The 24,046-nt window shown below is 40.4% G+C and overlaps 2 protein-coding genes across 5 annotated transcripts; one reads left to right on the top strand and one right to left on the bottom strand.

The window, feature by feature from the left end:
* Window positions 1–313: 313 nt before the first annotated feature.
* LOC132263814 (U4/U6.U5 small nuclear ribonucleoprotein 27 kDa protein) lies at window positions 314–1,636 on the bottom strand. Its single transcript, XM_059763803.1, has 3 exons — window positions 1,523–1,636; window positions 1,198–1,410; window positions 314–1,140 (listed from the first exon to the last, which is right to left on the bottom strand). The coding sequence occupies exons 2-3, from the start codon at window positions 1,395–1,397 to the stop codon at window positions 828–830; spliced, it is 513 nt and encodes a 170-aa protein (XP_059619786.1). The 5' UTR covers window positions 1,398–1,410; window positions 1,523–1,636; the 3' UTR covers window positions 314–827.
* A 107-nt stretch (window positions 1,637–1,743) lies between these two features.
* Window positions 1,744–15,678, top strand: LOC132263665 (protein hu-li tai shao). Of its 4 annotated transcripts, none has more exons than XM_059763558.1 (12): window positions 1,744–2,122; window positions 8,840–9,012; window positions 9,097–9,574; window positions 9,637–9,947; window positions 10,014–10,378; window positions 10,474–10,597; window positions 11,371–11,487; window positions 11,560–11,845; window positions 11,908–12,081; window positions 12,874–12,939; window positions 15,064–15,131; window positions 15,193–15,678. In XM_059763558.1, the coding sequence occupies exons 2-12, from the start codon at window positions 8,923–8,925 to the stop codon at window positions 15,304–15,306; spliced, it is 2,193 nt and encodes a 730-aa protein (XP_059619541.1). In that variant the 5' UTR covers window positions 1,744–2,122; window positions 8,840–8,922; the 3' UTR covers window positions 15,307–15,678. The 4 variants fall into 4 exon arrangements, with proteins under 4 accessions (XP_059619541.1, XP_059619544.1, XP_059619543.1 ...); XM_059763559.1 differs by having other exon boundaries at window positions 1,745–2,122; window positions 15,199–15,678; XM_059763561.1 differs by lacking the exon at window positions 12,874–12,939 and having other exon boundaries at window positions 15,199–15,678.
* The last annotated feature ends 8,368 nt before the right edge of the window (window positions 15,679–24,046 follow it).

Here is a 24,046-nt window from a genome sequence, read left to right as displayed (position 1 = left end):
ATTATGGCCTTAATGCTGAGACAAGTTTAGAAAATTCATCAATTTTTGCCTGCCCTTGCGACACTTTCGAACAATACTGTAAACCTGCTGAATTACAATCAAAATACAAACTGCAGTATATGAAAAAAAACTGGTTAAAAGTGAGGTAATTAACGATGATGATGATGTAGCTACAAAACGATTAAATACTGTTATGAGATGAGGTGATTCTTAACTGCTAACATCCTTTGAAAAGCCTCTCCAAGAGGCGCCCCTGCAATTTTTCTTTCCTTCTCTTACAATCACACAATTTTGTAACAATAATTTCTCTTCATTTAACTTTTAGTGAGGTATATTTTTAAATTTTTGTTGATTGAGCTATTGCAGTGTGTGTGTGTGTGTGTGTGTGGAAATCCAGGAGGGACACAAGAGTATCCTTCGTCTGGACTTTAAGGCTATGGCATTGGATTTGATTTGTGGTGTGAGTGTGTGTGACCCAATTGAATCCCTGATTTGTCAACGCAGTCCTCCGGACGCAGGCACGCGCCGGAGGACTGCATTTCCTGTAAAAATTTATACTATTGCAAAATTTAACATCTGAGGTTGTACATTGTAAATAACTATTGCTGTAAAATAAAATAACTATTGTCGTTAGTGGCTATTGTGGTTGTGGTTCTGTGGAAACTGGAAAAAATACCCGTCACTTCAGTAAATATCCGTCTGAGATTGATATTTGATTGAGAGTTAACGCAAAATGGTGCAAATAAACGAGGTAAACGGTAGAATTCAATGGAGAAATCATTAACGGCAGGTAAATTGCAGGTAGTTTGCAGTCCTCGTGCCCATGATCAGGCGACAAAATCCAGCGGCCGGTTGAAGCCGCCCTTGCGGTTCATGTACTGCCGGTACTTTCGCTTGAGGATCACATGAACCTCGCCGGCATTATTTCCCTCGACCTTCTTGTTCTTCGTGGTGTCGAAGCCACAGAAGCCCATCGTGCGCAGCATCTCCTGCTCCTCAGGGCTCTTCCCCTCGAGATCCGCCTCGCTCACGGATGGCCTGTCGCCACCCGAACTTCCGCCGCCGCCTCGAGCGCGCGATCTCGAGGGTCCCGGCTGATCGCGCCGCCCAGCGCGTGCTTCTCGCCTCCCGGACGATGTCCTGCAAGGTAAGTATGGCATTCATCGCACTCTCCACGGACTGACGGGGAAAGCTTACGAGTCTGGTGTTCTGCGTCCTGGACGATCGCTTCGCTCTCGGCTCCTCGAGTGTGATCTGTGAGACCTCAGTCGACGGTCGCTGCGCTCCCAGCCATCCTTCTCGCGGGATCTCTTCTTCCTCTTCTCCCGGTCGCGCTCCTTTTCCTTGGTTCTGCGGTCGCGCCGTGTTGCCGGGCCCGGAGATGGTGAGCGCCCCATTTCTGCGAAGCTTCTATTCGGGGGAAAAGAATGAGGTTATATCCATTACAGACGCCCTAATACAAGCGCCACCCTTGAATTCACGTGAAATTAACAAGAGTAGATGGAAAGCACATCTAACTTACCTTGAAGACCAAAATCAACCCACTTAGTGGTCCTTAAAACTAAAAATAACGATAAACTAAGAAACTACACAAACATCGCGAAGCGATGCTGTATGACAAACGCTGATGCGCCGGCCAGTCGCCTGAGGCGCTGCCGGCACCATGAGGAGCGCCGAAGCGGCCCCGAATTTCGCCCGAAGCAATAGTTTGGGGATCGGCCCAAGAAGCTGGAGGAAATTGGCGCTGCGTCCGTGAGAGTCGACATTTTGGATAAGAAGGAAGGAAGGAAAATTCTTCAAACGAACAACGCCACGAAAACTGCTCGTAAAATCGGTAAATGCTGTAGGAGTTTGTGAAAAACGTCTCCATCTGTGTGCTCATGCTGCTGGTGATGTGTAAATGTGGCGGTAGTGCTGTAGATATCGAGGAATAATCGACCGAACGCGCGGAGTCTTATTGGGCGTATGCCACCCATTAGTGAAAATTTGGACGCAATTCTTTGACGAGCGTGTGTGCGGCACTTTCACGCCAGGACTGCGGAGAAGCGCATCAGGACACCAGCCGGAGCTCGAGCAGATTGTAGAGACGCTGACCAGCGGCCGAGAAGGGACAGGAAGAGCGGTAAGTGCACTTTCCATCGCCGATACTTTCGTCGCATTTTTTTGTTTGTAATTCCGTTCGGCCGCGTCTATTCTCGCTTATGTAATTAATGCGGAATGACTACTTTTCACTGATTCAATTAACCGCCGGCCGCTGAGCCCGTCTTCCTCGCCATCGCGGGCAAGGCAACGATGCCGTGGTTTCTGGGTGTGTCCGGAGCGTCAAATTGGAATTTCCTCGCCCATTTGGCCGTCCGGATGTGTCCGGGCGTGCGAGTGCAGGTCTCGGGAGAAATGGTGGACAATCGAATTTGTGTGAGGGATGCGTGATGGGGCTAAAAATAGCCGCCCAGCAACTCGCAATCAATTAACCCAATTTCCTTGACAATGCGGGCGAAATCCCCGAAAATCCCATTGCAGCCAATCCTGAACACCCCAAAAGTTCTTTGTTTGAGCGTCCGGGAAGGCGAGAAAAATCGATTTTCCCCAATTCTCCCGCACACACACTCTCTCTCTCGTCCTCGCGCTCTCCGTCGAGGAAAATCTCCTGCGAGAGAGAGAGGAAGAAATTCAATTGCAGAGGCGTGAGAAGCTTATAAGAGCTGTGATTCTTTGGCTTACCAGCAGATAAAAGTGATAAGGTTTCAGTAGAATTCAGATTAGTGCTATTTTTGAGCTCTTTTTATCATTAACTGAAGCTTTCAGATGTCATTTTTATGTGTTTTCAATGCAGAATTTACTGAATTTTGTCTGAAAATGTGCGGAAGGTCAACTGATTGGGATGTTTCAATGCAAATGAATATGAGAAATATTTCATAAAGAGCCGACAGTGATTGAGATTCTGCAACAAATCAAGTGCTAAATCGTCCAGTATGTCGAAAGACTTGCCAAAGATCACACAAGTGCTAATTGGCATGATTTTAGCATTTTTTTCACTGACAAATAAAAACTTATCGCTGGGCAAGAACTTTATGCACACTTGGAAAGCCGTCTTGACTGTAAAATTGAATGAGATTTGGCGTGTATTCATAAAATATGACGTCAACTTTGAATGTGATATCTCTCAATATTCCCATTCACTCCTCTCACGGCCCTCTTTTTGATACAAAGCCACAGACGCTAATCAATGCAAACAGTCGGTGGATTTGTCGTGAATGGGAAAACAATGACAGCGATAAACCGCACAACGTCGCCGGGAGGATGAGAGGAAATTGCATGATTACTCTTGGGCACAATCGAAGGTGTTTCTTCATTGGCCATTTTCACACCCTCGCAATTTCCGGACGTTTGCCTACAAACGACGATAGTAATCTGAGAGGCAGCGCAAAGAGGGGCCAGGGAACGGGGCTAAAGCTGGTGTGTTGATGAAGAAGTCTTTGACTGCGGAATATCTCTTCTTTCTCAGTGAAATGTTTCCAAATCAAACATCATAAGTTCATTGTGGGTCGCATGGCGAGTGCGAGTGCGAGTGCGAGTGTGAGTCGTGTGTTGGGTGGTTGAGAATTTGGAGAAGCAGAGGAGCTTCGAGTGGCTGTAAATGAATGTAATGCAGAGGCAAGAGATACAGAAAACAGTTAAAGAAGTTGTATGCTGAATTGTAGAGAGAGAGTGTGTATAATGTTGTGTTTTTTGCCCAGTTGAAGAGCCACACATGAAAAGAGAGGCAACAGTTATGCAATAAAGTTTACACAAAGTCGTCAATGTTGATGCTTTTTAGCATGTAATTTTTTTTTTAATTTGTTGGATGGAAAAGAGAAGTGAAAATTTGGCTTGATTTCTGTGACGACGAATGTCTTTATCAGCCAGTGGATTTCTATTTCACTCTTGAGGGTATTTATGGGAATTTACCTCATACACTGGCAACAGGGCGAGCAAGTGCGGAAACTGATAACATTTTAAACTCAGGCGCGATTGCAAGGGAAGAAGAAGCGGCGAATGAATGGGTGAAAGACGAGGAATCCAGTCCAAGTGGGTGGAAATATTGTGTCGCGCCACACCTATATTTACTTTAATGCACGTCAATTATCAATAATCTGTGATAATGAGTTGAAGTGTGACTGGAAAATGCTCAATCTTCTGCCTTGGCACGTTCATGTATGCGCATCGGCACAGCAATTTGCCTGAGGGTCTTTTCTCCGCGATCCTCAGCTTGTGTGCATGGGGAGAAGAGAAGAGCAGAGATGCTGAAGGGAAGGCACAGTGTGTAATTGAATAATTATTAGGAAAGTGCAATAGATGGGGAGAATTGTAATGTGAAAAGCAGAGGCTTGGTCACTCAATTGGATAATAAACAGTTTTCAATTTCATTTGATGCACTCAATGTATGTCTCATTCATCGATTTCTTACTTAACTTATTCATTTTTTTCCTTCTCTCTTAATACACCATTCATGTTTCGTGTGATGGAAAGATGGGAAAAAAGAGTTTTTCAACACATGCAAATGTATAAACACGGCTTATTTCTAGAATGAGTGTCGGTATTGTGAAATTATGCACATGAGAGGGCAAAAAAATGAGAGACAAAAAGGCAATTTAATAGCCAAATGGGGTGAAGAGAGAGCGAAGAGAACTTTGCAAAGTGCTGCGAGTTGTGGATTGATGTGATAAGAAGGTGGAGACGATTATTTGCAGAGATATGATAAGGTAAATCAAGTTGACTGTGGTTGGGATTTTTATCGATGGAATGGATGAAATAATTAGCGCTCTGCACACACTTAAATGTTGGAAATATTGTATTTTTGCTCCATTCGTCGATTTATCAGTGAAAAAAAAATGTAACACGTTAAACTTGTCTCATGTTGAGAGAACACAAGACTGTCTTATTGCATTCTGACAGATTCTTATAAGACTCTCGGTTTTGAGTTGGATTATAATATGTTGTTTCTGGAGCAATGAAAGCGCGCGTGTGTGCGTGTGTAGAAGAGAAGAAAAGTGAGAAAAAAAGAATTTGGGACATTTTCAACTTCACTCTTTGTTCTTTTACTCTTTCCTCTTCGCCTAATTCTCACAGTAATGTTTTATGGGTTGTAATGCAAAAGGTGCTTTGCAGAATAGATAACAAATCTGTTTGTTGATTCAAATTACAAGGCAGTGTTGTAATGATATTGTTGCTGAAATTTGCCACAAAAATCGCATTGAGCGTGTATGTCTTTTTCATGTGGCTTTTCGCAAATGTATGATGAGAGAGGAAGGTTGCGGAGAGTCTATTTTCGTTGCTTCTATTCACCGTGAATGATGACATCATCGGCAAAGTGGGCAAAATGCGCACGCTTCGTTAGCACGAATGGATTAGAGAACAGAGAGCGAGAGAGAGAGAGAAAGAGAGAATAAGATGCTGTTGTAAATTTGATGGTTCTTTCTATTTGCCATTCTCTTGACTTTTTTCTGCTGATCACACACAAATTCTTTCTCTCTCTCTTGGATATCTCTGGCCACCCAGAGATTCTCTGGCTTGTGATGGAGGATTTCTTCAGTCTCCATCAATATCTCTTCCTTCTTCAGCGTGTTTCTTCTCACCATATTCCTCTCTGCCACTTTCTATATAAATCACTTGTAGCGAAAATTCTCTGATATCTGGTTTATTTTTATCATCGTCTCACCAATAACACTACACATTATAGCCATCACCATCACGGCGGCAGCGCGAGTGAAACATACTCAAGAGGGGACTTGAGAGACACAGAAGAATTGGAAAGAATATTTCTGTGACTCGATGTTCTTTTTTTCCTCTACAAGACGCACAAAGTCTCTTTTTTGGGATGGAAGCATAACGCTACCTTTTTTCCTCACCTTCTCCAAAAACTCTGATTCGACGTCGTGGAGAATCGCGAGAGCGGAAGTGGAAAAACAAGTAAATGGTTAAATCAATGGACAGACGTTCAATGCAAGAGTGTTGCGTGAGTGGAAATCGTTGGTATATGGACTTTGTTGTGAACGCGAGGAAGGGAACAAGTTGGCGCCGAGACGACTGAGAGCAACGCTTTATTGCAGTGTAGTTCACAAATTGTTGAACAACAAATCGAGGCATGAATTGTTTTTTTTTATCGGATTTTATGTTGCTGAGTTTGTTTAAAATAGTGCTTTTTATATTTTGTCATGTGGTGAAAAGTGGAGGTATTTTATAAAATTAAAACAATTCCAAACACTCCTTGAATTTGTTATCTAAACTTTCTCCCTAATCGCACAGCCTGAATAGATTCCAAAAAAAAATTCCTTCATTTCCACTTTCTTGTGATTTATTTATAAAACACATTCACGAATTTTACGCCCATTTCAACATTGTGTGCTCTGAACACACGAAAAAGTGAGACTTTTCCACACTTTTCTCTCATGTCTCAGTCAAAAGGAGAGAAAAATGTCTCACTTCCTATTGGAAGAGCTTCCATCTCTTGCCAATACGTGATTTTTCTTTCGTTGGGTTCATCTTCTGCATGGGTTACATTAAATCGCCTTCTCTTTGGTCGTGAATATAAACACACAATTACGTGTCAGATTGTGAATTTAGGGCGCGAGAGAGAGCATCACACACTATTTTGGAAGGGGAGTTAATCATGCACATTAACAGCAATGCAGAGTTTATTTGCTGGTATTATCAAATTAAATAGCTATGAATTTTTAATTCTAATTTATGGTTAGTCATGAATTAACTCGCTAGACATGATATTTTATCTAATTTAGAGCGTCATCATGTGAAGGAGGCAAAGAAGGAAAACGCGATGGTTGGTGTGGAATGCAGCAAAAAGCACACATTTGTCTCGTTCACGCGCACAGAGTGGAAATTTATTTAAAACATATTAACCCCTTTGACACTCTTATATAGACATTGAATAAATGAAATATGTCAATTATATCATGTCTCGGGTGATATTCATAAAATATCTCTTCGTTCTTCCCAACATGTTTTCGCTTGATGAATATATGGGTTCTTGACTTTCGTATATGATTTTCATAAATAGACAGACACACGGAAGTTGATGTGGAAATAAGTTATTCAAATTAATGTGAATTTCTGAGCCCTCACACTTAAATGTGATTGTGGGCATTTTTCCTCTTGAAATCAAATGAAAACATCTGCTTCGTACGGGAGTTTTGGTAATTCTTTTTTAATTGGACTCTCAAATAAATGCCAATTACATTTCTACAGATGCGTGAATCATGAGTCGATGGAAAAAAAGAGGAATGAACATTCCTAGAAGCTTTATCACTGTGCATGCGCGAATGCTCATGGTATTTTGACCCTTTTTGTATATTCCAATGAAATCATCCTAATTATATTCAATATGATAAAAATATATTTCATATGTGGAGGAGAAATCGATTTCGCCAGCACTCTTCTTCTCTTCACTTTAGTGTGGGATTCTTTGTAGCGACAAAAGACGCCACGCCAAATTACACACTGAGAGCTCTGAACACCTCTGAAATTACAGAAAAATTCTGTATATGGAAGGGAAGAAGGAAAGTGTATTCATGGCACACAAAAGAGTTCATTGAACTAGTTACAAGGCAATAAATTCTTTGAGACACACAACATATCACCTTTAGAAGATCTATATTTTGTTGCCATAAAGAATAAAAATGTCTGTATGTTTTTCCAGAAAACAATTATGGTAAAATTTCTCCACAACGTCTCGAAGTCGAATCCCTCGTTAGTTTGTGTGTAGAAACTGAAAGTGAGACGACGATGTTATTGATTAGTTTCATACACACAAGTGAAATGAAATGTGGACGAAAATATTACGTTTTCGCCCAACACTTGCTGGCCAACCCTTGAGGCGTTGCAATGCTTTTTCCCTCAATTCACTTCACCTTGGCGAAAATCAATACACTTGTGACATTTCTATGCGAATCGAGAGAGAGAGAGAGAGAGAAATATCACAGCGAGTTGAGATCAACAACCGATTGTAAACTTGAATGCGCCAAGTATTTTGCATATAATATCTCTTTTAGTGGTGTTTTCTGCAGTGGAGAAGAGCATTAAATACTAAAATATATATACATATCGAAAAGTGGCGCATGAATTATGTTGGCAAATGGCGGATTCTCTCGGCAGTGTGTTAAGTCAATATAAGAGAGTGTTTATTCTTCGCGCTTGTTATTATTTTGTCCATCAATTCACTAACTTCCCGTCATCATTTTATTTGCATAAATTTGTCCAGTTTCCCCTCTCCCTTCATCTCGTCACATCATCAAACACGTACGGATTGTCTCATTTCAGCCTCGCGCAGTCTTTTTTCAATACATCAAATGAACAATATTGCTGTAGAGGCGGAGATTTAGTGAGCATTTTACACACTCTTCAAGTCAATCACTGGAAATGAATGTCTAAATATCACGTCAGCATTTATTAAAAGTAGACGCGACAAATGTAAATATTAATAATTGAATACTATTACAAAACACTGCAGTTCATAAATCATCAAGATAATCACGGGAATCAATTGAATTCAGCTTGCTGAACACTTTTACAATGAATCCTTGTCCCCTTTCGAGGAGTATTTTTTTTTGCATCGTGAAGTGGTTCTGAAATGTGCAATTTCAAGGGTCTGAAGAGGGTTAAACAATATATATTGTTGCTGTGATCATTTTCACGCGAAATCACGGTCGAGGAACGACAATTTTGACAATTTGCTTTGGAGAATTGTACGCAAAAATTGCTTCTCATTATATTAAAATTAATCATGACGATGTGTGTTATTTCTTTGATGCTAAATAAGGCTTCTTTTCTTCATCTTTTTTCGCAGATTGGTGAACATTGAACTGTGTTGCTGAAGAGAGAGAGCGTGTGTTGTGAGAAGCGGAGAAGAGGGAAAAAAGTTCTGCCAAAATGACTGAAGTTGAACAGCCACAGACAAATGGCGTTGGCAATGAAGAGGAAGAGGACAGTAATAAAACCCGTCCCGCAGATATAGAAGCGGTTCGTACTTGTGATCATAGCAGAATATTATTATATATTGTGTGATTATTGTAATGCATCTCGATGTTTTCTCCCAATGCGTAGGATATGAAGGAGATGGAGAGGCGAAAGAGAGTGGAGGCGATAATGAATTCACGTCTGTTTCGCGAGGAGCTGGAGCGCATTGTGGACGGGCAGTTGCGCGAGGGCCCCTCGGGCTTTCTGCAGCAGTTGTCGGATATGATGGGTGTTCCGGCTGCACGTGTGGGCAGTGTCTTCAAGAGCACCAACTGCGTGCTGCCCATCAATGATATCCGTGGCATCGAGTCGATGGGTTACGCCAAAGGCGAGAAGATACTGCGATGCAAACTGGCTGCCACGTTCCGTCTCATTGATCTCCATGGATGGGCGCAGGGGTTGTCAGGATTGGTGTCGGCGCGCCTGAATGCCGATCAGGAGCTCTTCCTCGTCAATCCGCATGGTATGCTGTACCACGAGGTGACGGCGTCATCGCTGAACAAGGTGAACATGCAAGGTGTTCTCCTGGAGCAGGGCACCACCAATTTTGGCATCAATAATGCACGTGAGTGACGCGAGCGACAGAGAGTTTGTGTCTGTGTTTCACAGTGAAATGGCTACTTTCAGAATTCGTCTTGCATTCCGTAATTCATGCCGCTCGTCCGGATATTCGTTGTGCCATCTTCTTGTGCTGCAATCCGGTTGTCTCCGTGTCGGCGCTCAAAACTGGTCTGTTGCCGCTGACGAAGAGCTCGGTGGTGCTGGGCGAGGTGTCGGTGCACACGTACACGGGCAGCCTGAGCGAGCCTGAGGAGAGGGAGAAGCTCATCCGGAGTCTGGGACCAATGTCGAAGGTGCTCCTGTTGACAAATCACGGCGCGCTGTGCTGTGGCGAGACCATCGAGGAGGCATTCTATGCTGCTTACCACATTGTTCAGGTGAGTTTTCTATCGCAGAATGTGTATGGCAATGCAATTGCTCACTGGTTGTTTATGTTCATGCAGGCTTGCGAGGCGCAGCTGAAACTCCTCCCGTTGGGACTTGACAATGTGGTGTTGATTCCGGAAGAGAGTCGCAAGACGATCTATGAAGCCTCTCGGCGACCACCTGAGGGTGCTGAGGTGAAGCAACAGCAGAACAACAAGGAGAGCGACAAGGAGAAGCAGCCGCAGGTGAAGTGGCGCGTCGGTGGGGTTGAATTTGAGGCGGCAATGCGCATGATGGACAACGCGGGCTTCCGAACTGGTTACATCTATCGGAATCCACTGGTCAAGTCTGACTTGCCGAAGCCCAAGAATGACGTCGAATTGCCACCGGCTGTTTCATCGCTGGGTTATTTGCTGGAGGAGGAAGAGCTCTATCGACAAGGGTGAGTTTGTTGTGTGTCATTTACTTATGGGCAATCCCAACCTTTCTTCCGGGCTATTTTTAACACATCTGGTTGTTGTATTTTTGTTATTGCAGCGTGTGGAAGAAGTCGGATTTGCGCAAAGGCGGTGACCGATCCAGGTGGCTCAACTCGCCCAATGTCTATCAGAAGGTTGAGGTGTTGGAAACCGGCACTCCTGATCCGAAGAAGATAACAAAGGTAGAAATAGTCACTATTGAAAACAAATAGAGCTGATCAATGTGGCTATAATATCAGGAATACTTATTGCTAGTCACTTGCATATCAATAGATTCTCTCGTGAATTCCTTGTTTAGCATATACCAAGATATCTTTTAGTGTTGATTGTGGGAAGATTCAAATGCAAGTGCCATAGAAGAGTACATTCCAAAGTAATTGAGAGCGCTATAAGAAATAAAGTTTATTGCATGCTTTTAAAGTTATCATAATAAAAATGATGTTTAGTGGAAGCACAATACAGAAACTGCTTTGATGGTAATCAAGTGTGTAGCTTTAGATGGTACAAAATGATATTTTATTGACTATACTTGAGATGTGACATTAAAATGATGGCCAAGAAAAGTGAGACTTTGACTCTGGATGATAATAATTTGTATGCCTTTCACATCCCTTTGATTTTTTGTTTACTCCTCTTTTTGAGTTTCTTCGATCACCGGTTCGATTTTATTGTTAAATTCCTACTGCCAAAAAAATGTATTGCAACATTCACATTAGCGACAAATGAGTAAAATGTGTAGAGTAAGAAAAAATCAAACGGACACGGCATGCAAATTATGATAAAACATAACTCGCGATCAGGGCCATATAACACTTGTATCAATCATCCTCTCATGAGAAAATCTGACATCACACGACTAGCAAAAGCCATTCCACATTGAAATAGATGATGATTTAATTGACAATGTATTGAATTTTCTGTCGCTAATTTGAATTTTTCAATATATTTTCGGCAGTGGGTTTCGGAAGGTTCGCCAACTCATTCCTCGTCGACACCGGTAAGAATTGAAGGCGCGCTACAGTTTGTGCCGCCCGGAACGAATCCGCGTGAGTTCAAGAAGCTTCAGCAGCAGGTGAGTTTGCATGCGCATTACTGGATAAGCGGAGAAGACAAATTGCTATGGACTGTGATCTTTGTCCCTTAGATTAAGGATAATCGGCGCGCTGACAAGATTTCTGCTGGCCCACAATCGCATATTTTGGAGGGCGTCTCGTGGGACGAGGCGAATCGCATTAAGGATGCAACTGTGTCCGGCACGAGTGATCATGTGGTGCTGATGGGCGCCGCATCCAAGGGCATTATCCAGCGCGGGTATCAACACAATGCGACGGTGTACAAGGCGCCGTACGCCAAAAATCCATTCGATTCTGTGACAGATGACGAGCTGTCCGAGTACAAGAAGACCGTGGAGCGCAAAGCTCATGGTGACTGTAAGGAATTGGCGCTGTCACTTGAGTGTCATGAGAAGATGACTGATTGTGCTTTTTTGCAGACACTGACACTGATTATTCTGAATCAGAAGCGCTCAGTTCACTCCAGACTTCTGGTCCACCGAAGAGTTCAGCACTCTCACCGCCTAGCCAGTCCGACAGCGAGCCGCAAGTGCTGAGAATAGAGACGAAACAGGCACCGAAACCCAGTCAACCAGAAGTGGTTCTCAGTGATGGTGAGTAACAGATGATCCTTTTCACTTCCACAGACTTCTTTTTTTCTCTCCTTTGCTTGGGCAAAATTTGTAATCTGATTGTTGTGTTTGTCGAAAGTGTTGAGAAATTTATCCATAAGATTGGCTTTAAGTGTATCCTTTCTTTCCGTTTTCTTCTCTTAACAAAAATGCCTTCTTTTGCTGCAGTAACTCTTGAAAGACACACTTTAACACAGTAAATTTCGTCTCTACAACCCATTTCTGTAATTAACTATATAGCTGGCAGTCGTAAAAGTAAAAGAAAGTGAATTTAATTTAACTTGGTGAGTCATGGATTTAGTGACGAGAGAGTGGATTTATCATTTCCATCCATTTTGCATTTTGCATAGACTGAGAGTGATTTAGAAAGGATGACTATATATAGTGACGAGAGACATGATAATTAATTGGTTCAGAAACGGAGATGAAGAAAAAAACATATGAAATTCTTGAGATGTGCACACAATTCTTTCCTTCTCTTTTCTATTTTTTCTTTCTTTATATTTATTAATAAGCATGTGAGATTGTAATTTTCTTTTCTCAGATAGATTTCTAGGCTTATGATTTTGTTAATTTCAACTAATGTTCACAAGTGAAATATTTGATGTGATTCAATCAGAATTGTGATTCTCAACACATTGAATGCACATTTTTTTAGATCAAAATTTGAAGTCAAAGTAGCAATATCAAATATTTCATAAAAGTGGACGAAACTTTATGCTCTCTCTTTGCTTAATTTTTTGGCATCTTGTATTTTGGTTTTATTTATTGTAGCAAACGCTGATTTTCTGAGCAATGAGAGAGCTCACACGAATAAAGGCAAATCGCCAAGGAGTGCAGGTAAAGTGGCATCAGTTTTTTGGTATATAATTCTTTAGATTATTTCTGCACACAATATTTGCATGTTACACTCTTTCACTTTCATTTGACATTTGCACTGTGCTTTTAGCGATTAATGTGGGCAATGATCGCTTCATTTATGTGACTGATCGCAAAAGAGGGAAAAGGGTGAGGAGCGTGTCGAGTCTCTCAAGTCTCTCGAAGATGTCCGTGGAGACTTCTAATACATCGTCAAGCTCGAGCACTTGGTCGTATTACTTCAAGATTCCGCTGAGGTCGGAGAAGTTAGGGGAAATGTCGCCCTATCGCACGCTCTCGCATTTTGGCCACAGGACTCCGGAGAATTTGGTGCAGCCTCACTTCCATGTGAATCAGTATGAGAGCTCTTATTTGCCGCTCAGGAAGAGTCTCTCGTATGAGGACATATTCTCCACGCCCAGATATCTGTTCCTGCCCGATGAGGGTCTGGATAGGATCCTCAAGAGGAAGGCAGAGTGGAAGAATAGCCTGCCAAGGAGAAAGTTAAGTGCGCTGAATGTGAATGTGATGGAAAATGGGAAGAAGCAGAAGATTTGTCCGCAGGAAGATCGCTATCTTTCCACCAACTTCGTTATGGATGATCATCGAGCGATGAAGAATTTGCTGAGCATGTTTGATGAGATGGTACTGGATGAGGATCGTCTAGAGATGGCAGAGAATGATCTGAGCAATGATCTGAGCACGATCACTGAAGTGACAACGCCTGAATCCTCACCTGAGACGAAGATCTTAATAGACACGATTTTAAATAATATCATTGATAATGCCGTGTTGTCGGCATACAAGCAGCAGTCGATGGACAGTTTGGCGAAGAGAATTGATCAGATGTCCTACAACATCACGCTGTCAACAGAAGAAGAAGACAATTCATTGAGTAACGAAAAGCGCCTGAGCACTGGATCGAGCTTCATGGGAAGGACTGAAAGAGAAAAGCGTCAGCGAGAGTTTAATCAAATGGTTAAGCAATTTCGTCTCGCTAGTGAGGATGACGATTCCTCATTCAATGAGACAATTAACATTCTGTCATCTGAGGAGGAGAATGATTTGATAATCCCCGAGTTGAGTGATGATGAAAAATGCATTCCGCACAGCACTCCGTCGAGGATTCCCGTGTGTAAAAGATCACCGAAACCAGTGGAAAATGATGTTTCCTGGGTGACGACAAGGAAGAAGACACCGTGTATGATGAACAAAAGAATTTCGAGGCTGCCGACACCGATTTCTCCAACTGTGCGCTCAAACCCAAGCGCAATTTTTGCAAAGTGTCCTTTTGACAGCAATGAGAGCAGCCCGAATGTGAATTCATTCCAACAGGATCGAGATCAATGCGACTCTCCATCATCGCTTTGGATCACATTCAGGGAGAAGAATGCGGAAAGTGGGAAGAAAGTGAGAGCCACGAAGGCTGAAAATACGAAAGAGAATAAGTTCATGAAGATTAAGACGAAGAAGAGAACTGCTCAGAAGGATTCCAGAGCACTGAAGATGCTTCAGCAGCAGACGGCAAATCTGCAGGAAACTGTGGATCGTCAAACTTCGCAAATTGATGATTTTGATTCTTTGTTTTCGAATGTTCAGACGGAGTTTATGAAGATGATGAATTAGTAACGCTTGATTATGTTTCTTTTTTTTCAGCAAAATGTTGTATTTGAATTATGTAGTCACTGCTTTCCTTTTCCTATGTAAGGATACTTGAATTAAACACCTTCATTTCTAGAGCATGGTCTATAAACTGTTCACTTGTAAAGTTTCTTACGCTTTTGTATAACTTGTATTGTTTCTTGTGACTGTGGCTAATTTAACGAAAGCTGAAGATCTCATCTCTCATGTCATTTAAACGGTAGTTAACATGAGCTTCACAGGTAATTGATGGTCACTTGTAAATAGTATTCAATGTACACAATGCTTAACACACAATCCTTAAAAAGAATAATGAGAGCTGAGATTTCTATGTCAATTTCTTGATATCCACAAGACACTAGCAAGATTTTCTTGAAATCTCAGCTTTCACCTAGGCTAAAATAGTGCTTATCAGTGCCTCTTATCGACTTGTTCACCACGATTGACTGTAATTTATGTTTTCAGGTGAGAATGTACACAACGGTGATCATTCAGACGCTCACGTGAGCACATTTTCGCACAGCAGTAAAGAAGTGAGTATTTGCGATTGACTTTGCGGTGCCAATGATGACTAACTTGCCGTTTTTCCTCCTGATGCAGGACGTGTCAACTGAGGGATCGCCGAAAAAAGACAAGAAGAAGAAGAAGGGCTTGAGGACTCCGTCTTTCTTGAAAAAGAAGAAAGACAAGAAGCGCATCGACGGCTAAACAGTGTTTGTCTAGAATGTGAGAGAATGACGCATTATATTAAAGTAGAGCTATAACTATATATTATTATATTTTTTGACAATTTAGTTATGATCTATTCGCGAAGCGACTCTGGGTTCAAGTCTTTCTTGATACTGTGCAAAAAGTAAAGCATTGATTCGATGGGCGAGCGAAGGTGTGAATAGATCATTGGAAACTTTAAAAGTTTTGAATTTCTTTAGAAAAGAGAAAGAGAAAAGGTAATAAAACTACGAATGATGATTGAAAACACGATAAATCCATGGCGATTTAGCGATACTCGTAAGAATTCAAAGGTGCATTGACATTTAAAAGAGATGTAAACACTTTTACGTGGAGGAAAAAAAAAGAAAAGATGAGAGATAAAATGAAGTGCATAATGATGACTAATTTATTGATGTTGCATGGTGAAATGACAAGCAAGCGAGAAAAGCAGAAAAAGCTAAACACTGAAATTGCGAGATTGCAATATTAATTGTTAACATTACTCCCAGCATTAAAATGTATAGGAAGGGAAAAAAGTACATGAATCTAAAAATAATGTAGAAAACCATTCCAAGGTATTTTCACACATTTAGAGAAGGAAAGTTATAGAGAAAAAAAGATGAGCAAATTGGAACGAAGTAATATGATTAATAACAATTCATGCAAATGATGATGAAGAAAAACTGCTGATTAATGTGTTCTGGTCAATTGTTGAATAGAAGTAACAAAATTGAAAATTCTGCCGATAGCATCTCGGAAATAAATTGCATATTTAATAAAGAAAAATATTATTCATTGGTTCTGAATAGATAAGGAAAGAAAAACTTATTGTAGGGAGAGGAAAAAAAAATAGCGCGAATGATATAACAATCATCTTTTCTAACGATTTAATTGAGTTAATTTGTTAGAACTTCTTTTCTTCTAAATGATTTTACGTACAAAAAATTTATTCATATTCATTACTCTTCATTCAAATTGCGATGACGTCTATGTTTTCTACATTCTACAAACACGATGATGAATGCATTGCGATCAGGCGCGCGAGGAGAGAAGATCGTACTGGAACTACAACAAAACTGCCATCTAATCAAGTTATATGAAGCAGCAAATAACTTAATATCTTTCCACTTTTTATGGAAGAGTACTTTTAAAATTCTTGATGAGCGCGGACATAACTTTTTATCGATAGGTAAAAAATTAGCAAGAGAAAAGTTGTTGTAATGACGATTCTATTGATAAATTTGACGTAGAATGCCTAAATAAAATGTTTCCAATTGTATTTGTCTTAAATGCAAATTATGCCACACTGTAAAAGTGTCTCAACAGAGAGTGCAAAAGAATCACGTTGAAAGTAAAGCTGTTTTAGATAAATGATAAAAAAAACACATCACACAAGGTTCTTCGTATGTTTATTTATGGGGCAATTTTCGAAGTTACTCTCTGAAATTATACTCGCTTACATAATGAATTAACTAGCAAATAAACTGATTGATCGGGTGAGTTAAGGGAAGTGCAGCATGAAGGCCGAGAGATGAGTAATTATGTAACTTTATTGGCCGTTCTGTAATTGGTAAATTATATATACACATTTATTTCATCCCTTTTCGAGACACGCGTCGTTTTTATTTTTCTATGAAATGAGTAAATAAAGAAGAAATTGATGAAAAAGAGAATAAAAAGTGTGTTATAAGTAAGTGAAGAGTAAATTTTTAATAATTAGAAGCTTGAGCAGAGCACTTATTTTTGCTAAATTGGAATACTAATTAGGTGATAAGTGGAGGACGAAATGGATATGCTTTCAAAACTAATTTTTCCCTGGCGAAAGTGTGCTGAATAATTGTGCGAGGAGAAGATAAATGTTCTTTATATGCTTTCATGTTCATGTTTCGTTGACTCCCTTCACTGTCGTCGTCTGAGAGTTGGTCATGTCCTTTCTGTTGCTACAATTTGCATAATAATCTTATAGGAATGATGACATACTTTTGACTAAGATATTACATTAGGTATCACATGCCTCTTAATTCTACATTCTCTACATAAAATGAATTCTCTTAACTATGAAAAAAAGGAAATATAATCAAGTATATTTTTAGGACCTTGAAAGGAACTTGCCTAAGTGAAAGCGATATAAACGATACACTGGATGAAATTTATGTAAAATAGTAATATTTGCGATAAAAGTTTATTATTACTTTTATACATTTCTGTTATTATCAACATTATTTTATATAGAATTGTAAAACGACTTTTTTTTATTTACATATTCTTCTTTGCTTTCATTGTACAGCTATAAATGACTTAGACTTGCAGAATTTCTAAGAATTTACCTTTAAATAAACAAAAAAAATACTATGGATATTCTCTATAAATTGAATGGAAAAAAGAAACATTTATTAGTGGATAAGAATAAATTTCAAAACACATTGAAAATCTGGTGTTTTTATTAATCTATTTGCATATAATTTTGGCGGTGAATATACATTATTCTTGGATTAAAACTTTCATTTACGTGGAAAAATCATTGACTGGCGTGAGATTATGGGAAAAGTGCACAATTTCTCACATTATTATTAATTTTACTGCAAATGGATCTCTCGATTCGCAAGATTGATGTCTTGATGGAAGGATAGACTCAGTGGCGATTTCCTGAATTTCAAGAGGAGCTCTCAAGACGAAAGTCTGCCCATGAGTTGTCCTTTTGGCTGACGAATTATTACGCATTAAATGCCTCCTTGAGGAGTGACTAATTTCCGACGCCAGCGAGTGAAAACAGGAGAGGAAAATCAATTCCATCAAGTGGCCACCCTTGCGATGCCGGACAGGCCGAAGGAATCGCTTTGGCGGCAAAAACATGTGATTTCACTTTACCTTCCACATCTATCCATCTCCCGGCCGAGAAGTAATTTAATTCCACCTTGTTTCAGGGATTCTTTTATTTGTTCGCCAACATCCGCCACTTGGCCACCCACTCTCGCCCTCCCAACCGAATGGTGTGGCGCGTATTGCGTGTTTATCGATTGGAAGCGATTCGCATTGAATTAATTTTATTTCATCCCGCGATTGCCGGTGATATTTTCAATTTTTTCCTCCCCCGCGCGCCGTGAGTGGGTGCCAGAAGTGGTTGTTAAACGCTGTGTCGAGGGCGGCAGTGCGGCTGAGATGAGATATTTGGTCGTGACATCTCAATAGCAGCAATTTCACGCAATTAACTCGATCCCGCGCTCGATATTCATTCGAGAGTTGAGCAATACTCACAGTCTTCAATACGAAGCCAATCACAACGGGGATGAGGGACTCTCTAGAGATGCTGGCAGTCCGTAAGGGCGCGACGGCAGTCGAGGAAATTTCCCATGAAGCATCGACATTCCCTAATTTTCCCCGCACACACAGACAATTCCGCAATTTCTTTCGCCTATTGATTGTCGATAGCATGCATACTTTTTCGGCTGGTGGGAATTTCCAGGGAAGATTTGCGTCATAAGTCTTCAAGAAGGTAATATCAGTGTTGATGAAGAGCATTTTTTCAACTAAAATATTTCTGGTTTTCCCCCTTTTATTATGTAGATGTTATGCATTCGAAAGTTGTGTGTGACTTTTCAATGTTTCTCATTTTATGCGATTCTTCATAATCACTTTGAATATTGTCTTTAGGCTTGTAAATGAATTGAGCAAATTTCAAGCAATGTTTTGCATTATTGTGTTGTAATAATTGATTGGTTTAAGATGAATTTCAAATCTACACACTTTTGGTATGAATCAACAGAAATTACTGCTTATAATTATTAAACAGCAAAGTTCTGCATACCTTTTCCGTTTAATCTGCATAATTCAATAGACTAATCAAACTGTTCATTAAATATAATTGAAAATGTGATAAATAATTTGTCACTTCTTTAAGAGAAATTTTGAAATAACGCTTTATCATAAAGCAAGTCGATGAAGCATTCACCGGTTTCGTCCAAGTCTGCAGACCGAGTGTACAATAAAGAGATAACCTTTAAATTCACATTTCTGGCGTTAATCCTTTTATGTTAGCGCGAGAATAAAGCTCTTCCAAACTGTGTTTTGGTCCATTAGGATTAACCGTAAAAATTATACATTTTTATCACATTTCATATCCTGTGCCAATATATCCAACCTTCGGCAGCCAAAGACCGTGTGTGCGAAGGCAAAAGTGAAATGTGTATTACTTTTATGACCCCTAAAAATGATTATGGCTTTCATAGAGTTTTCTTTGCTCCCAGTTTTTCTCTCAGGCGAGCTAATACAGAGAGCTGGCAAGATAAAGAACACATACATGTCAGGGGAGAAATATATTGTGGCGGGAACAATAAATAAGATTTAAGTTTCGTTTGTCACATAAAAAAATGATAGTTCTGTCTATTCGGATGGGCTTGTCTTGAAAGGATTCCCAAGGATGTGGCGGATGAGACGTGAAAGGGGCGCTAAATTAGAATGAGTCCTTCTATTCACGCGCGATATTCCTTCAAATCAAGAGGAAGAGACGTTCTTCAGGTGGTGTGTCTTTAACGGGCAAACATAAACACCCTTTTTGTGCAACTGTTCCACCCCGCATACGGAGAAGAAGTCGCTTCTGTGGTCGGTTTTATGATCGATAAAGCTTTCAGCATAAAGTGCTTTTTGAAATACTTTATTGTTGTGGCAAAAATGACCATTTTGAATTGATAGAAACATTTCCCGTGCCTCCTGTCAGCTCAGAGACCAATCGCCGGAACTTGCTAGCATACAAAGAGGGTGCGAGATGAGGATTTTCTGGATAGTCGGACCGTCAAATGAAAGGGTAATTCCTTTGCGTTTCTCCAACTTTCTCTTCACGACGCTCTTCAGAGCTGAAGCCTTGGATGGAGCTGAAAGTTCCACAACCCAGCCGAAGTAGTTTGCGGAAAGCGCTGTTTATTTTCCGCAAAATAATAGATAAAAAGTAGTCTACATAATGCTAATAATTTAATAAAGTGATGATCTTCATAAAATGCTTGAGTAAGGATTTACTTATGATTCTATATTGTGATTTTACTTTATGACTACTTTATAATCTATATAAATTTATATCTATTCCAATGAGCTTAATTGACCTGCTGAATAACGAAATTTTGGAATGTACTTGTCAGCACAAAAGCGAGACCCTGACGTCAATGTGCACAGTGCACTGACCAGAGTGTGACGTCAATGGCCACAGATGCTTCCCCATTACTCCTTATGCATGTTCTAGTGTTAACGGAAAGTGCATACTTTTTACATATTAATACAAATTCAGTGCACAGTCGAGTAAGGAAGTTCGGCTGGGTTCTTCTTCTCTATCTCATTAATTTGAAATATTAATTGCGGATTCCTTTTAGCCGCAGCGGCGAGAGGTGTGGAGAGAAAATGCCAAGTGAAAGATGAGAATTCCAGCCGGATTCACCCTGCATCCGCTATAAGGCACTTGTTGAAGTTGAGGAGTCGTTTGAATTCTTGGCACGCGATGGCTTTATTTCATTCATACTTTTCAACCCCTTAAAACCTACGAGATGTGGTGAAACCACCCACCGCCTCGTCCGTGTGGTGCGATGAGGCGTCACGGCGTCAACTTGGGGAGGGTCGCACAGTGGCGATGATGTGCCACACATGTGAGCGCCCCCCGGACTGAGGGTGCAAAAGAAGTTAATAGTCCGGAACGAATTTGTCGCCCGCCAAAAGTTGCCGAGCACAATCGTCTGATATCGTCGAATCATCTGGCGTGGGGGTGAGTGCGATTCTTAATTTAATTTCCATTCAGGAGGATCCACTTGGCCTCCCGCACTCACTCTCGGGGTCCGATATCTCGACAGTGAGTGAGATACATTCAGATGATAAAGTTGCTCTTTGTAATCCGATTACATCTACTATTTCACGATTTTCCCGCTCCGCATTGTCCGCATCTTCCAGCATCTTGTCTCTCGAGACCGCCTTTTTTATTCCCTTGCATTAATTAATCGGATTTCGTGTCTCGATCTCGTTGTCGGGCGGAAGGTAAATCAGAATAGATCATTTTGAATTGAAAAAGCCTTTTTTATCCACAGTCTCTGTCAGTGTTGGAAGAAGTTCTTCCACTTCTTGAGGGCAAAAACGCCAAGAATATTCTTGCCTATTATCGTGACAACAATAGTTTTTTTTTTGCTCAATGATAAACTTCGGTGTTCGCTGGTTTCTTTTTTTAGGGAATATTTGAGCAAAAACGAGTTTAGAATATCGCTCAAAAGAGCCTTTATTTCAAACGAAGGTCAAGACCATAGAGTTAACATTATAATTGTCATTATGAAAGGATTATTTCTGTCTTCTAACCTGGGGCAACTGCTAATGATTGCGAGAGACTTGCTGTAGAACACACAAAGTTCGGTTTTTACTTTCAAACTCATGCCGAATCTAAATTGTTGTTCAGGAATTCATCACAGCCACACGCAAAAATATCTTTAACTGTATATTTTATGAAAGATTGCATAAAGAATTCATTTTTAACCTGCATCACGTACTGAATTGATTTGCTATTATTCTTTTTCTAGAGAAATATATTTATATTCACGTGTAATAAATTGCCAAGTAAATCTTAAGAAATTTTAAAAGTCAATTGGGAACGTTTAAGTCACTTTGAAAATAAATCAAATCCGCGAACAGGAAGTTATATTTGGCCAAAAGCAAAGAATGTTGATTGTAGCTTTATTAAATGCAAATAATTTAATTTGTTCCGTGGCTTTTCAATCGACTTTGCCAACACTTCTCCCATTTCAATTAACTTGTGCACTTGATGACCTGGTTTTTTTCCCATCTCTCCTCTTACTCATGATCTTGAGAAGTCCTCCGCGTTCCCCGATAAATCCATTATCGTGGGCGTAATTGAAAATTTGCCATTTGGCTGAGAAATTATTATTCCAATACGGTAACTGCCGCGGTAACTGGAGAACTTATACCGAACTGGTGCTCGAGACAACAATAGTTGTATGCAAATTTTTAATTTAAGATGATATTCTTGATTTAGCAGTTACAATTTTAGTCTCATTTTTAAGTTAAGAATAGCAGGAAAATTCGATTTTCGGCTCTGAAAGTTTATCTAGTTCAATTAAAACTTAAGAATTTCTTAAGATTCTGCTACTTAACAGAGATATATTTGTGTACAATTTATTTTAATTCATATAAATTGAATAAATCAAGACTTTATGTTTCCTTCTATGACTAAATCTACCCCATTCTCTCCTAACTCTTTCCAGAAGTGTGCAAATCACGCCTTTTTGCTTGTAGACTTTCGTCCAGATACAAGATAAGACGACTAATGAGGCGGTGTCTTGAACTTTGTCGCCAAATAGATTTAAAATTTACATTTGTTGCCATTAGATAAAAACGGCTACGACGGGTGATAAATCGAAGTGTTTGGCTGCTAGAGATAAAGAGGAGGAAGCGAGTGTGTGTGCGTGGGACTGTGGAGGAAGTTTTCCATGGCAAATGAAGGGGATGACTATTTCATCTAAGAATTCCTGGCGGTTATTAGAGAATTCCAGATCAACTCCGTGAGAAAATTAAATTTCTTCGACGGACGATTTAATATGTACATGTAGAGTTTAGCATTTTTATCCACACCCCCGCACGATGGCAGTACATGACATCATAATTCTTCTGGGCGAGCGAGGAAGTCACTATGTGACTCTATAAAGTGGAGGGATATTAACTTGAGAGCTGCTATAGTGAAAAATAGTCGAGGGATTTTCCTGCCCTTGCCGTTTTTATTGTTATCATTATGCGGGAGTCAAGTCAACACAATTGGGGAAAGAAAACGGTTGACTTGCTGAGAGAATAGATTTTTCGTGCGGTGTTGATTTATTCTTGTTCCTCAGCACAACAGGTCTCTCCCCAATCACTTTTCCTGGGGATGGGGGGGAGCGTTGATGGTGTGGGCGCAGGAAAAAGTTTCGCCGTGATTGCCCGAATCAAAATTCAGACACGATCCAAGGCGAGAAAACAAGGAAAAAGTCTGCCATAACGCAGGATACTTCGCATAAGTGCAAGTAACGATATGAAAAGTTTCCAGCATTCAATGACTCAATTCCGTGCGTGAGAGAAAAGCTCGCACGTCGGAATGTATGACACATGGAGATAAGTAATTGTATATTCACTTTAGCAATTAACATTATGGCATTAGAAGCCTTACTATTTCAATTATTCGCAGTTGGAAAAACGCGCGTTTAGTGAGTGTTTCTCACTGTGCCTTTTTCTCCATCCCCATCATCGGCTGAACATATCTGGCAATCAATGCTTCTCTTTGTGCCCTGGAATCGGCGCTCGTGAGAAAGCAATTTTCCAATTTGTTGGCTTTTGTATCTCAAGCTCAAGTCATTATGCGTACGCACTTCTTGATTTCGCCTTATAGTTTTACATTTTCCAGCATATCAAACGATATGATAATCCTTTTCATTCTGCAGCTTCTCTCCCACACTCTAAATACACCCGCATTGCAGTCGCTGAAATGGAAATGAACATGTCACAATTCAAAGGCGATAAGGAAGACACCCCAATGATAGTGTCCAACCAATTTGGGGCGATGAAAGGATGACGCACAATCTCTTCCGGCTGCTATTGCTGAAGCGCTGAAAGTGAGTTAGAGAGGAGTTTATTTAATTATTTTGCAACTCAACTGGTGATAATTTATCCGTATTGTTTGGAGACTTACCACTTGCTCTGAAACTAGTCGATTTTGTGAAAAGCGAAGTAG

This window comes from Phlebotomus argentipes, unplaced genomic scaffold, assembly GCF_947086385.1.
Source record: "Phlebotomus argentipes unplaced genomic scaffold, Phlebotomus argentipes genome assembly contig_39, whole genome shotgun sequence".
Lineage (NCBI taxonomy): Eukaryota > Metazoa > Arthropoda > Insecta > Diptera > Psychodidae > Phlebotomus > Phlebotomus argentipes.
Note: the sequence above shows the minus strand (reverse complement) of the source record. Positions and strands in the feature narration are given on the sequence as shown.